Source organism: Penaeus chinensis, chromosome 21 (genome assembly GCF_019202785.1).
Source record: "Penaeus chinensis breed Huanghai No. 1 chromosome 21, ASM1920278v2, whole genome shotgun sequence".
Classification (NCBI taxonomy): domain Eukaryota; kingdom Metazoa; phylum Arthropoda; class Malacostraca; order Decapoda; family Penaeidae; genus Penaeus; species Penaeus chinensis.
Genome location: NC_061839.1, coordinates 25,258,881 through 25,273,880, shown reverse-complemented (window position 1 = coordinate 25,273,880; position 15,000 = coordinate 25,258,881). Strand labels below are relative to the sequence as shown.

The 15,000-nt window shown below is 43.7% G+C and overlaps 1 protein-coding gene across 7 annotated transcripts in view; it reads left to right on the top strand.

Moving 5' to 3' along the window:
* The window catches only part of LOC125036640 (zinc finger and SCAN domain-containing protein 2-like), a 37,641-nt gene that overhangs the window by 12,819 nt on the left and 9,822 nt on the right, over positions 1-15,000 (top strand). The window contains exon 6 of one of the 7 annotated variants that reach the window (XM_047629410.1): positions 11,176-13,495. The exons of 2 other annotated variants lie outside the window; for them this stretch is intronic. In XM_047629410.1, the coding sequence (XP_047485366.1) occupies positions 11,176-13,398 (2,223 nt within the window). In that variant the 3' untranslated portion in view covers positions 13,399-13,495. 4 more of the 7 variants (XM_047629409.1, XM_047629414.1, XM_047629412.1 and 1 more) reach the window with 4 other exon arrangements.

Sequence of the window (15,000 nt, the reverse complement as noted above, 5' to 3'; positions counted from 1 at the left end):
TTTACCCTTTTCCTTGATTTACGAAAATATTTTACATTATCTTATTTTGCTGTTACTAATGTTTATAACATTACAGTAATTATAATATCTATAATAGAAATAACACCATTGTTATTCATAGCATTAGTAAAAAATAGGTTTTTCCCACCAATTCAAGGAAAGGTGAAATCAGGTAAGGTCATAAGGTCTACTGCTTGACTCCTATGTGCTCTAGCACTAGCAGAGCCATCTAGATGCCCAGACATTTCACACACAAAAAAAAGAGAGCATAGCATTTTCCCCGGTGGCATTGGGTTAATTTAGGAGTGGAATAGAAAAGTAAAGATATTTTTGTATATATGTATGTTTATGTGAATATGTTCTCCTTTGTATATTTATATGTACATATACTTTTACATTTATATTTATTGATCAGGTTTAGAGCCAGTAACAGGTGATTTTGTTGCCTTGGCTATGTTAGTATTTTACTTGGCAGGCTTTTCTATTTTTTTTATTTTATAAGTCGCATGTTTGGCTATGGGAAAAAAATTTAATTTAGGAAAGGAAATGGAAAGTAAGCCATGCAACAGTTTACTGCCTGAAATTAAATGTAAACTGACTGTAGAATGTAAAGTACTCTCTGCAAAGGGAATAGCTAGAGGCATAACTAAGTGCAGTTTCTTCTTATTCCAGGAGGAGACTGCACACCTTGAGATAAAGATTGATGGGCCATTGGGAGGGGGAAAGGCAGAGGTTATGAGAGGTGAGGGGAAGAGACCAATAAAGGCTAAATATTCCCAGGATGATTATCAGGTTATCAAACCCAAGCGGCGCACGAGGCAGAGGAACAGTGGCACGCAGGTGTACCTGGATGAGCCCCTATCCTGCTCTGAGTGTGGCCAGCTGTTCAATAATGAGCCACTCTACAAAATCCACTGCACGGAGGCTCACATTGATAGCAAGGCAGTGAAGTGCCCCCACTGCCCCTTGGTGTTTGATAAAAGACATGAGCTAGATTCCCACTTGATTAATCACACGCCCACCAACCATGCTTGTGCAATGTGTGCAGTGGGCTTCCCAACAGCAATTCTTCTAATCAAGCACTTAAAGGATGTTCATCCTGATACTGCCAATACATGTCCTCGTTGTGATGCAACTTTCATTAATGAGGATCAGTTGAAGTTCCACTTTGAGCAGAAACACAGGAGAGGAAGACGGAAGGGGCATAGTTTTGAGAAGGAGGATGTTCCTGTAAATAGTGTTGTGTGTGTGGAGTGTGGGAAAGTGTGTAATAATATGATTGCATATCAGACTCATAAGTATAATGAACATATCCATCTCTTCCCACATGAATGTAAGGTCTGTTGTAGGAGATTTTCAAAGGAGTCCTATTTAGAGAGTCACTTGAAAACACATATTGATGGCTGGCTAGAGTGTGTCCGGTGTGGTGTCAAGTTTGGGAATGAGTCGCACCTGGTTGACCACATGTATTATGTGCATGGGCAGAAAAAAGGTTTGATGTGCAATGTGTGCAACAGGCTCTTCAGCACTGCCACTTCTTTAAAGACACACAGGGAAATGGAACATAGGGAGCATTTAGATTGCAATGAAGTTTGTGGTATTTGTGGGGAGAAGTATCCTTCCAGAATAGCTCTAAAGCGACACATGATGGTGCACAATAGAGATCATCAGTGCAGTTATTGTGGGAAGAAATTAAGTTCAAAAGCAGCACTTGATGTGCATGTCAATATGGTTCATACAAAAGAGCATTCATTTGTTTGTCCTCATTGCAATAGAGAATTTTATGCTAAGCACCTTCTACAGATGCATGTAAAACGTGTTCACAGTGACCGCAGTGACTTTCAGTACAGGTGTAAGCTGTGTGGTAAAGTTTATCTTCAGGAGTGGGAGTTAACATTACACCATAAGACTCACACTAATGAACGTAATTACAAATGCGATGTGTGTGGAGATGCTTTTTACACCATATCTCGAATGAGATACCACAAAGCCACCCACAAAGCCACACGAGATTCAGAGTGTCCCATGTGTACTCAAATGTTCCGCCGTGACGTGGACACAAAGAACCACCTAAGAAGAGTTCACAAGATCCTGCATCCAGGTCACTTCATGGAATTGTGTGCTCGCTTTGGGAAGGAGAAGGCAAGGGAACTCCAGATGGAGGTTGTGAATGAAAAAGGAGCATCTCTTGTAGATGAGGATGGGTCTGAGCACATTACCCTGTACCGTGTGGAGGAGGAGCAGGAACCCCCTGTTCAGGTCATCATCCCTGATGCAATGGAGATGATGGTTCTGGATCCTTCCATGGATGTCTCTGCCACATCAGAGACGCAGGAGGAAAATGTCACCTATGTCTATGAGATGAATCAGGCTGACTTGAAGCATGAGCAGCAGATAATTAGTATCATCAAGATTGATGACTTTGATAGCTGATGGCAGTGTGCCTGTTAGATGTGGGTGATGAGTGTTAGGGGATGATCCTCCTGTGTGCTGAGTCTACACAATACTGTCTCCATTATTGCAGGAGTTGGATGAGGGAGACCATCCAGCAGAAACTCCAGGCAACTCAAATGAGGCGGGTGAAGAGGGTCGTTTGTGCCGGCCAGGAGCAATGAAAACCAAGAGCTGTATCTACTGTGATGAGGAAGTCCCCATTGTGCAGCTAATGAGTCACCTGGAGGGTCATGAGCAACAACAGTATCCATGTCCCTACTGCTCACTGAAGGCTCCAAGACTCTCGCTCTCTAGGCACATTCAGCAGCAGCATCAAGAGTTCATCATGACCTGTGAGATATGTTGTGCAAAATTTCTAGAGTCAGATCTCTACAGGAAGCACCTGGAAACCCATTGTGTTGGATTGCATCACTGTTCAGACTGTGGTAAGATCTTTGGAACTGAAGATGAACTTCATAATCATGCAAATGTAGCACACATCCCAAAAAGTGAAGATAATTATAGTTGTTCTTTGTGTAGTAAGACATACACAAGTCGATTCAAATACATTAGCCATGCTCTAAAATTTCACAAAGGTGGCATTCCAATTGAAGGTGTTGTGTGGGGTGGACGTGGCTTATTAGCGTGCAATATATGTGAGAAGAGATTCAAGAAAGCATCACTCTTTATTACTCATGAAAAGACCCATAGAACAAGAAAGTTCCATTGTCATTACTGCCTGAACAAATACCCATCAGAATTATTCTTGCATGACCATCTTTTGACTCATCAGTTTGGAGAATATGACTGCAGTGATTGTTTAGTCAAGTTTGCTTCTCGAAATCAGTTAAACATACACAAAGAGAAAATGCACAACCACAAGGTAAACAGAGTGTGTGAATATTGCAACAGAGAATTTAAAGAGTACATCCAGCTCATCAGCCACAAGAGGAAAGCACATCCTGAGTCAGAAGAATCTCAGAAGGCAAAATATACCTGTGGTGACTGTGGCCGGAAATTTATGGTAAAGGGTAACTTCTTGAGGCACATGAAATTACATGAAAAAGGCAAGTCAGAAAAGAAATGTGCTTGTAACATTTGTGGTAAAGTTATGTCCAATAAGTATGCCTTAGCATCACACTTGAACACTCATACTCGAGAATCTTCACTGAAATGCAAAAGCTGTGATAAAACTTTTGTGACAAAATATACCCTTCTTGATCATGTGAGAAGAATTCATGATGAGTTAGGCTCTGGCAGAGACAAGATTTGCAAACAGTGTGGTCGTAGTTTCTTCACCAATGCTGAACTCAAATACCATTTAAAGACGCACACTGGAGAGAGACCTTACAGGTGTGAAATGTGTGGAGAAACTTACCTCTCCTCATCCACTCTTAGATATCACATGCAGAAGCATTCCAATGTTATGTTTGTTTGTCAAGACTGTCAGGCAAAATTCAAGAATTATGTAGGATGGAGTGCACATATGAAACGTGTACATGGAGTTACTTGTGTCAAGGACTATACCAGAGAGCATGGCATATTACAGGCTGTGTTAGAAAACGAATCCCCTCTTTACATAGTTGCTCAGGGACATGCAAAGACAGTAGATGCTACTCAGAATATTTCATCAAAGGAATCATTAGAAAAAGAGTGCTTGAATTCAGCCACTCTTGCTGTTGGTCTGGAAGAAACTGTTGTAAGCTTACCGGGTAAGGAAGTGGGGAATATTATCCATGTTGTGTCTTATGATGACTTGGCCAATCCTCTCGTCCACACTGTTGATGCTGCCGAAGTGGGCCTTATAAAACCAGAGCCTGAGGAAACATGCGTTACACAGCCAAGTTCAAATCTCCCTTCATCCATTGCTGCGGGCAACGCTTCCATAGACCCTGGCAGTGATGGAAACTATCCACAGAACAGTGAGAGAACAAGGGTAATGATTCCTGAAGGATGGGAAGTCATTTTGCCCACAGAAAGTGAGGAGTCTCAAGTAGTGATGACTGGGGGCTGGGAGGATGCTCGGATTACTGTCCCACAGACAAGTGAGGAATCGCAAATGGTCTTGACCAATGAGTGGGAAGAGACCCAAGGGATGGCTCAGTTGGTTATATCTGAGGAAGGGGAGGAAACCCGTGTTGTCATGACCTCATGGAAGGATTGTGTGGATTATTAGTGCTTATTTATTGATTTGTTTGTCTGAGATTTGGAGGTCCAACTCGCCATTTAAAATTTTCTGGACAGTGTGCAGAGCTCATGCATAAGAATTTCAGAGTTGCTGTCTGCTTTCTTTATGTTCATTTGTGCCAAATGATATTAACTTGTTTAGCTTTGCTCTTTGAAGCATCTTGTTCAAATTTCAGAATTTGGGGTTGATATATTATGAATTGATATGAAAGTATATAATTTGGAATTGTATTTTTCTCTTATAGCTTGCTTCTATAATTGGATTATGAATTTTTTTTTGTTTAAATATAAAAATGGCAGGATTATGGAATTGCTGGTATGGTAATGTGAAAGGCAATGTAAGTTAAATTCATCCTGTTTTCCTTTTTTTTTTCCAAATGAAACTGTATAATTACTACAAGTACCTGATGTTATGATGACTCCATTGTTTTCAAGAGTAACTAATGATTTAACTTATATTAGACAAATAATAAAATTGAAGAAAATGTACTTCTCTGGTATTAATTTCACTTCATTGTTCACAGGGGGTTCATTATTGAATGTCTTTTCCTCTCACATACACACGACTTACGCAGAAGAATGTGGCTCTTTGTTCATGTTTTATGATATTGGGAAGGATCAGTATTTTCCTACAGAGGCATTGGTTGTCTTTAATATTTTATAGGAATTGGTCTTTCTGGTCGACAGTGATCAAAGTTTTGGAGAGGAATAAAAAGGAAGAAAGGCATATGAGTACTTAAAGAATATTTGTAGAGAGGGGAATAAATGGGAATTAATATCTTCACAATACAAGAGGTATTCATTTTCACTCATACCTTATCTACACTTGTTGCAAGGAATATGGTTAAAGAATATTTATTTTGTTTGTACTTTATCCATTAGTTATTTTGCAGATATGATATGTGAAATGTTGATGAAATTAAATTATGATTGTAGTAAATGGAGACTAGTGAAAGCAATATTTTAAGACAAAGGAATCATTGCAACTGATTTAGGGTATGACTGAGTATGATCCACTTTGCACAGGCACAAACACAGACACAGACACATACTCATAATATTACAGTCAGTCAGTCAGTCAGTCAGTCAGTCAGTCAGTCAGTCAGTCAGTCAGTCAGTCAGTCAGTCAGTCAGTCAGTCAGTCAGTCAGTCAGTCAGTCAGTCAGTCAGTCAGTCAGTCACACTCACACTCACACTCACACTCACACTCACACTCACACTCACATTCACATTCACATTCACATTTGCATTCACATTCACACTCACATTCACACTGACACACTCAGTCACATTCATACTCATACTCAGTTTCTCTCTCTCACACACACACACACACACGCACACACACACACACACACACACACACACACACACACACACACACACACACACACACACACACACACACACACACACACACACACACACAAACTCACTCACTCACTCACTCACTCACTCACTCACTCACTCACTCACTCACTCACTCACTCACTCACTCACTCACTCACTCACTCACTCACTCACTCACACACACACACACACACACACACACACACACACACACACACACACACACACACAATATCTCTCTCCCACAACCACACCCATTAGTTAATCTACCCACCTACCTGCCTCTCTGTACATTGAAGTATTCATATTCTTTTAAATGTACATTTCTATATACAATATTCATAACTTCTTTATATAATTAGTTATTTAATTAAAAAGTAATATAAAAAAGAAGAAAAGGCAAGATAGCTGTGGTAAGGTTGTAACAGTGTTTGATATTTTTAACCTTGATATTACAAACTTGTTTGCTTATTATTTTAAGTTATTTTTGCCAGGTTACAACTCATATTAAAATATGAAATATCTGGTTTTAGAAATTTTAGTCACAGTAGCAAGGTTGCGGGCATATACTAAGGTATCACACTTCTTAAATTGATTTGAATTGGACATTTTCAACTTTGAATAATTTTGAATATAAATTATATCCAGAGAAGACTCCCAACTTCATTGCGTGACACTCAGATGGAGAGCTGTCAGTTTAGAGTCAATTACAACGTAGTGTGCATTACTACAAGAGCGGAATTTTGTGTCATGGCAGTGAGGTGGTGTGTATGTTACAGGGGGACGTGGGCGTGGTCACCATCGGATTAGTGGACAATAGCCCTGCCAACAAGTGTCCTGAAGGGGCAGCCCATGGTGCTGTCACCGTTTTCGACCCCTCTGAAGGTACCCGCCTGCGCCGCCGCCGTCCTGCAAGCTACAGACCCTGTGACTTGTGTGGGGTCATTCCCTTTGGAGACATTGAGCGCCATGTTGCCGAGTACCATCCGGAAGCTCTGGTCCGTGCATGCGCTCTCTGTGACATGCGTTTCCGCACTTTTCGCCAGCTAGGTGGACATGTACTTCGTGTTCATGGGCCAAGTTTTCTCTGTCCAGCTTGTTCTGAGTGCTTCACTGATGCAGGAGCTTTTACTGCTCATCTGAATGGTGCGCATGCTGAAATTCCTACAGCCTTTATGTGTGTGGTGTGTAGGCATTCTTTTTTGAATGTGGGAGACTATTGCTCTCACATGCTGACTCACCAGGCAGAAGCATCATTGCAGGCTGCCAACAAGCAAGAAGATGAAGGTGGTGCAGCATCTTTAGCTGATTCTCTCAATGGATCATCTGTGCAGGATGAAAGCAATGAGTGCAGTCACTGCCAGAAGAAGTTCAAGTCAATAATGGCCATGAAGCGCCACATGCAGCGCAGTCATGGTGAAAAACCAATGTTCAGATGTAAGATCTGCTATTTGAAATTTCAGTCTAATGATGCACTTCTTGATCACACAGAAACCCACACTACAGGGGCAATACAGTGCCCATTATGCCCTCAACAGTTTGCAAAGTTCCACCACTTGAGGAGCCATTGCGATAATGCACACCATGATACTGTCAGTTTTCGTTGTCAGCATTGCTCTCATATTGCAAAGTCCATCAACGCACTCTTTACACATGTCCTTCTTCGACACCCTGATCAACTGGGATTGGCTAGAAATATTCGCTGCACAAAATGTGGGGAAAAATTCCACTCTGGGCGAGAACTGGCCCAGCACAAGTCCAGTCGTCATGCAGAACTTGTGAAGTGCACATACTGTGGGAAACAGATGAGTAAGTATCTCCTTGCCGCACATGTTAACGAGAAGCACACCAAACAGCACAAGAGTGAGTGTTCCTATTGTGGCGAGTCATTCTTCAATCCAGGCAAGCTCTCTGAGCATGTGAAGCGCCACCATTTGCGGGAGCACTATTCACGTTTTGTGTGTCAGACATGTGGGAAAGCATACATTACAAAAAGTGAGCTTGAGCGTCACACTGCTACACATACCAATGAGAGACGTTACAAATGTGAATTTTGTGGCAGGGCCTATTTCAAGGCTGGAGATCTGACTTACCATAGGCGCACTCATACGGGTGAACGGCCACATGCTTGTAATTCATGTGGAGCAGCCTTCAGCCGTCCTTCTGAGCTAACCACACATTTAGCTCGCACTCATGGGCTGCACCACAGAACAAGGCGCTACTTTAGATCAGCCCTGCCAGATTCTTTGAATGCAGCCACTGAGGCAATCCTGGGAGAATCTGGAAATCAAAATCTCGATGTTCAGGTAGTCACAGGTGGGGGGGAAGAGGGTGCACAGCTTATCACAGAGGTTGGGGAAGATGGCCATGTTGTGCATGTGGTACAAAGTGAGGCCTCCTTGCAGATGGTGCAGGCCCTCTCACAGGAGTTGGACAAGGAACAGCAACATGATGTTGCAAATGACCAAGGAGACATGCAGGTCATTTATGTGGAACTGGTTGAATGAAATCCCACAGTCTTTCAGTTCTCTAAAACTTACGGTTATTATTATTATTTGTTTTGTTTTGAAAACTTTTATGAATATCTATTGAAACAGCAGATGTGTCTAGTACCTCATGTTAAGGGATATGTGTACAGTAATGACCAAAAATATATTATTAACCCAAGTACAAAGTAACATTTGGATATGGTAAATTGTATTGTATATAATGGAAAATGTTCTTTTCGAAATATAGCAAAAATTTCTCTATGCATTTCACTATTTCCTAAGTATATTTTGTTATGAAATAAATATGGTTAACTATAGTGGTGGATAGGGTCTCATACTTATTTCACGGGAGGAAAGAAGAGGGAAATGGAAAAAAGTATGACAAGATATATATATATATATATATATATATATAAAGGAAATTGATATGGTTATTTTTTCTTTGTTGGGCTTGTCTTCCTCTACAATTACAGTGAATTGATAATTGCTTGCACTTGTGGTTGTTGGCATTGCAAAGGGAAACTTTAGTCTTTACTTAAAGAGAGAGAGAGAGAGAGAGAGAGAGAGAGAGAGAGAGAGAGAGAGAGAGAGAGAGAGAGAGAGAGAGAGAGAGAGAGAGAGATAGATAGATAGATAGATAGATAGATAGAGAGGGGCTTTCCTATCAAACTTCGAGAAGACATGTTTAGCTGACAAAGACCAAAGCAAGATCGACTACTACTACTACTACTACTAGCACTACAATTGCCACTGCTAATTATAATAATAATAATTATTATTATTATTATTGTTATTATTATTATTATTACTACTACTACTACTACTACTACTACTACTACTACTACTACTACTACTACTACTACTACTACTACTACTACTACTACTACTACTACTACTACTACTACTACTACTACTACTACTACTACTACAACAACTACTACTACTACTACTACTACTACTACTACTAGTACTACTACTAGTACTACTACTAGTACTACTACTACTACTACTACTAGTACTACTACTACTACTACTAGTACTACTACTACTACTACTAGTACTACTACTACTACTACTACTAGTACTACTACTACTACTAGTACTACTAGTACTACTAGTACTACTAGTACTACTAGTACTACTACTACTACTACTACTAGTACTACTACTACTACTACTACTACTAGTACTACTACTACTACTACTACTAGTACTACTACTACTACTACTACTAGTACTACTACTACTACTACTACTAGTACTACTACTACTACTACTAGTACTACTACTACTACTACTAATACTACTACTACTACTACTACTACTACTACTAGTACTACTACTAGTACTACTACTACTACTACTACTACTACTACTACTAGTACTACTACTACTACTACTACTACTATTACTATTACTATTACTACTACTATTACTACTACTATTACTACTACTATTACTACTACTATTACTACTACTACTACTATTACTACTACTATTACTACTATTATTACTACTATTATTACTACTACTATTAGTACTACTACTACTACTACTACAACAACTACAACTACAACTACAACTACAACTACATCTACATCTATTTCTACTACTACTGTTGGTGCTGTTTCTGCTACTGCTGCTACTACTACTACCACTACCACAACCACAACCACAACCACAACCACAACCACAACCACTACCACTACCACTACCACTACCTCTACCTCTACCTCTACCTCTACCTCTACCTCTACCTCTACCTCTACCTCTACCTCTACCTCTACCTCTACCTCTACCACTACCACTACCACCACTACCACCACCACTCGACCTGACCCGACCCACCTATTCATTCCTCATTCGAAGTCCTTTAACCCATTCGCGACAGGGGAAATTAACAAAAAATGGGGAAAATGATGTGCTCATTTTTTATATTTTTTGCGAAATGTCTACACATAGATGGCTCTGCCTTACCTGATTTCACTTCTCCTTGAATTGGCGGGAAAATGTATTTTTTACTAGTTCTATGAATATCAATGGTGTTATTTTTATTATAAACATTATAATTTTATAATGTTATAAACAATAGTAATAGCAAAATGAGATAACGTAAAATATTTTCGTAAATTAAAGAAAAGGGTGAACGGGCGAGATAGGCAGTACTCGTAACTGGCTCATTGGTGATTTAGTACAAGAGTAGCCATCTATGTGGAATTACCATGAAACAAGTAAACTCACATTTGGCATGGCACGGATACGTGACATCGCCCGTCTTATCATCATTTTTGATTTTAGTATTATGGCTGATTTTATGGTCCATGTTCATGCAAGTCATTTTGTTATTATTGATAATGATGATGGTATTGCAGTGATAGCAGTAATGGTAATGATCTTGAGCATACCTATAATGCCATTTAAGAAATAACTATCATTGTATGTCTTTAATGTGGGTGATATGTTTGTTGTTCTCTTATATTGGTTCTGACTGTATATGAAGGTGTGTTATAAAATTGCATGAGTTGTTTTTTAAGATTTGAATTTATTATAATGCGGACGAAAAGTGACTTTGTCGAAAATAAAATTTGCCTGATTCCATTATTTGTAAATGTTAAGGTAAGGGTCTCAAAGAGATAGCAAACAGACAACCTTGCATGGCAGGTCGCTGTAGAGCAGTGATAGTATGGAGTAGTACAAAAGGCCGTATTTTCCTCAGGGCAATGACGAGGGTCTCCTTGAGGGTGTAAAAGAGGGGTCCCTGGCAGAGGCTCCTGGGGACGAGGTCCTGCAACTCCTGGATGCCACGCCCAATTTGAGGTCCTACCTCAGCCTCAGCCAGGACTCGTGGGGGCGGTGGGCGCTGGCGTGCAGGTCCTGCGGCCACACCCTCACCTCGGCACGCTCTGTCGCCTCGCATCGCTGCCACTATGAGTGTGGGCACTGCGGGGCGGAGGAGGGCTCGCTGGCGGGCCTCAAGCTTCACCTGACTGCTTGTGCCGCCCAGCGGGAGCTGAGTGGCAGCGCCCAGGGCACCCTCCTCCGGTGCCAATTCTGCGCTGCGGCTCTGGCCGATGAGCAGCTCCTGAAGGAACACCGGGATGCACATGTGAACGATTGTCTGAAGAAATATGCCGAGCTGCTGAGGGAGAAAGGTCTGGCCGAGGTGCCCTCTGCGGAGCCACAGTCCCTACCCAGACGGGGACGCCCCAGGAAGATGACAGACTGCACTATCTGCAAGCTGGTCTTTGCCAGCATGACAGACTTGTCATTCCACATGAAATTGTCACATCCAGACGAACTGTCGCACGTGTGCAGGCTCTGTCCTGAGAGATTTCTGTACAAGAAGCAACTGCAGCTTCACATTGTGGAACACTTCCTGGGTTCTTTTTCGTGTGAATTCTGTTCTGTTCATTTTGGGAAGAAGTATCCCTTCCTGAGGCACATGGAAGCCCAGCATACCGGGGACTTCTTACTCAAGTGTGAGTTTTGTGAGTTCACCACAGGCAGCTTCGATGAGTACCGGAGGCATAGGCACGAGCCGCACCAAGCCAGCCGGGGGGACGTCGATGAGGCCGTCACGTGCGAGCAGTGCGGTGAACTCATTCCCCGGGACGAGGCGGAAGAGCACCTCGAAGAGCACAGGGTCGTGCAGAAGCCGGTGCCTCTTCCGGCACTGCTCTCTGCGCCCAGGCGGACCGGCAGGCGGCGGAAGCGAGGCAGGCTGAGCAAAATGCAAGTCCAGAGATGCCTGGATTGTAAGCTCGTATTCTCCAGTGCTGCAGCTTTGTCTCGGCACAACTACTCCCTACATCCGTATAAGTTTACGAATGAATGTGACATGTGTGGTCACCGGTTCAAAGGGAAGCGTGCCCTGGAGTTGCACGTGGAAGGGCACAGGAGCGGCTCATGCTGGTGCCCCGTGTGCAAGCTCAAGTTCAGACACCGCCATCATGTTGAGAGCCATTTTTCCAAAGCTCACGCAGACGTGACCTCAATAGCATGCGAGTATTGTGAAAGCCACCTGACCTCATACAGTAAGTACATATATCACTGCCAGACAGTTCATGCCGACTTGCTGGAGGATCGCGCAGACCTGACTTGCAGCGAGTGCGGGGAGAAGCTCGCCAGCCGCATTTTGATGAACCAGCACTTGGCTAAAGAGCATGGCCTGAAAAAGCTGAATGCTCCTAAACAGGAATGCCCTGTCTGCAAGAAGTTCTTCGTCCATGTGGATGTCCACATGAACCTCCACACAAGAGCCATCCAGTTCCCGTGTGAGGACTGTGGCGAGGTGTTCTTCCAGCGGTCAAGCCTTTTAGCACACCACAAACTGCGCCACGACCCCAGTGCCAGGGCGCACGCGTGCAAAGTTTGCGGCAAGAGTTTCATCAGCAGCGCCCTTCTGCGCACCCACGACGAGCAGGTCCACCTCCACAAGCGCCAGTTCTTCTGCGAGATATGTGGCAAGCGCTACAAGAACAAGTCGGCACTCACCTACCACCTGAAGGTGCACAGGGGAGAGCGGCCCTACAAGTGCCAGGAGTGCGGGCAGGGCTTCCACCGGCCCTCGATGCTCAAGACGCACATGGAGGGGACGCATCACCTCCCGTACGCGTACCTTTACCGCAAGCCCCAGCGGCGAGCAGGCACCGGCCTGGGGGCGCCCAAGGCCTTAGGGGCTGAGCCCGACGGCAGGGAGGCCGCGCCGCTCACCTCCAGTGACCTCGACCTCGGGGTCACGAAGGCGGTCGTGATCGGGGACGAAGTGGGGATCGGAGGCATGAGCGTGGTGGGGGACATGGGCATGGTGGAGGGGGTAGAGGCCGTGGGGATGGAGGACGTCGGCGGGGTGGAGAGCGTGGATGTGCCGATGGGCGAGTCTCAGATCATCACGGTCGAGGAGGGCGTTTATATCATCCAGGTCATGGATGACACGTAGATGGGGTATAAAAAGCTGTGTGTGTCTGGATGGATGGATTCATGTACCTGCATACCTATCTTTGTATTTTTGTATTTATTTTTTTTTTTGTATTTTTGTATATTTTGTGAATATGTTAATAATAATATGTATGTATAGGTCTCTCTCTCTCTCTCTCTCTCTCTCTCTCTCTCTCTCTCTCTCTCTCTCTCTCTCTCTCTCTCTCTCTCTCTCTCTCTCTCTCTCCCTCTCTCTCTCTCTCTCTCTCTCTCTCTCTCTCTCTCTCTCTCTCTCTCTCTCTCTCTCTCTCTCTCTCCCTCCCTCCCTCCCTCCCTCCCTCCCTCCCTCCCTCCCTCTCCCTCCCTCTCCCTCCCTCCCTCCCTCCCTCCCTCCCTCCCTCCCTCCCTCCCTCCCTCCCTCCCTCCCTCCCTCCCTCCCTCCTCCCTCCTCTCCCATTCCCTCCCTCCCTCTCCCATTCCCTCTCCCTCTCCCTCTTCCTCTCCTTCTCCTTCTCCTTCTCCCTCCCTCCCCCTCCCCCTCCCCCTCCCCTCCCCCTCCCCTCCCCTCCCCTCCCCTCCCTCCCTCCCTCCCTCCCTCCCCTCCCTCCCTCCCTCCCTCCCTCCCCTCCCTCCCTCCCTCCCTCCCTCCCTCCCTCCCTCCCTCCCTCCCTCCCTCTCTCTCTCTCTCTCTCTCTCTCTCTCTCTCTCTCTCTCTCTCTCTCGCTGTGTGTATGTGTATGTGTATGTGTATGTGTATGTGTATTTGTATGTATATGTATATGTATATGTATATGTGTATGTGTATGTGTATGTGTATGTGTATGTGTATGTGTATGTGTATGTGTCTGTGTCTGTGTCTGTGTCTGTGTCTGTGTCTGTGTCTGTGTGTGTGTGTCTCAAGTGTCTCTGTCTCTCTGTTTCTCTCTCTCTCCCTCCCTCCCCCCACCTCCTGACCCTGTACCTGAACTGAGTAAATCATCTAAGTGCACTTGAGTAGCACGTCTCCCTGCCGTGCGTCAAAGCCGTGGGTCTCATTGGCGCCTGATTTCGGCAACCATTGCAGACTTCAAGAGCACAGAATTACTGCAAGTACGTTTTCACGACGCTATCTGGTTATACTACCGCACCGCTTTTTCCAGTGAGGGCTGCCTTTACGATCAAATGGCCAGAGCAAAATACGGGGAAATAAACTATATCATCGTTGAAGGTACTGAAATGACACTCGGTGCTGTTTAGTTTTATCTGGAATGCCAGGGTGCAGTGAAATATTTAATAGTTTTCCGGCAATGACTCCATTAGTTGCAGCAGAAAAGGCCAGCAAACGCCACACTTATAGTTTCTGTTAATTGAGTGCTCGTAAGCCTCTCCCAGGTCATTTAAGGTCGACTCAAGAACCAGTCCAAGCTCTGCCTTCTCTGGATATGTGCGACAAAGTTGTTTGCTTTGCCTTTTATGGTGATCGGTTGATGCTCTTCTGTGAAGGACAGATGTTATTCGTATTTTACAGTGAGTGTTTTGCTGCATCCAAAAGACTGTTTATTTCTTCGAGTGATTGTAAGTTAGAATGCCTTATGTCGTAGCATATTGAATATGTCATTATTATTTTGAGTTTATTTGCAAAATA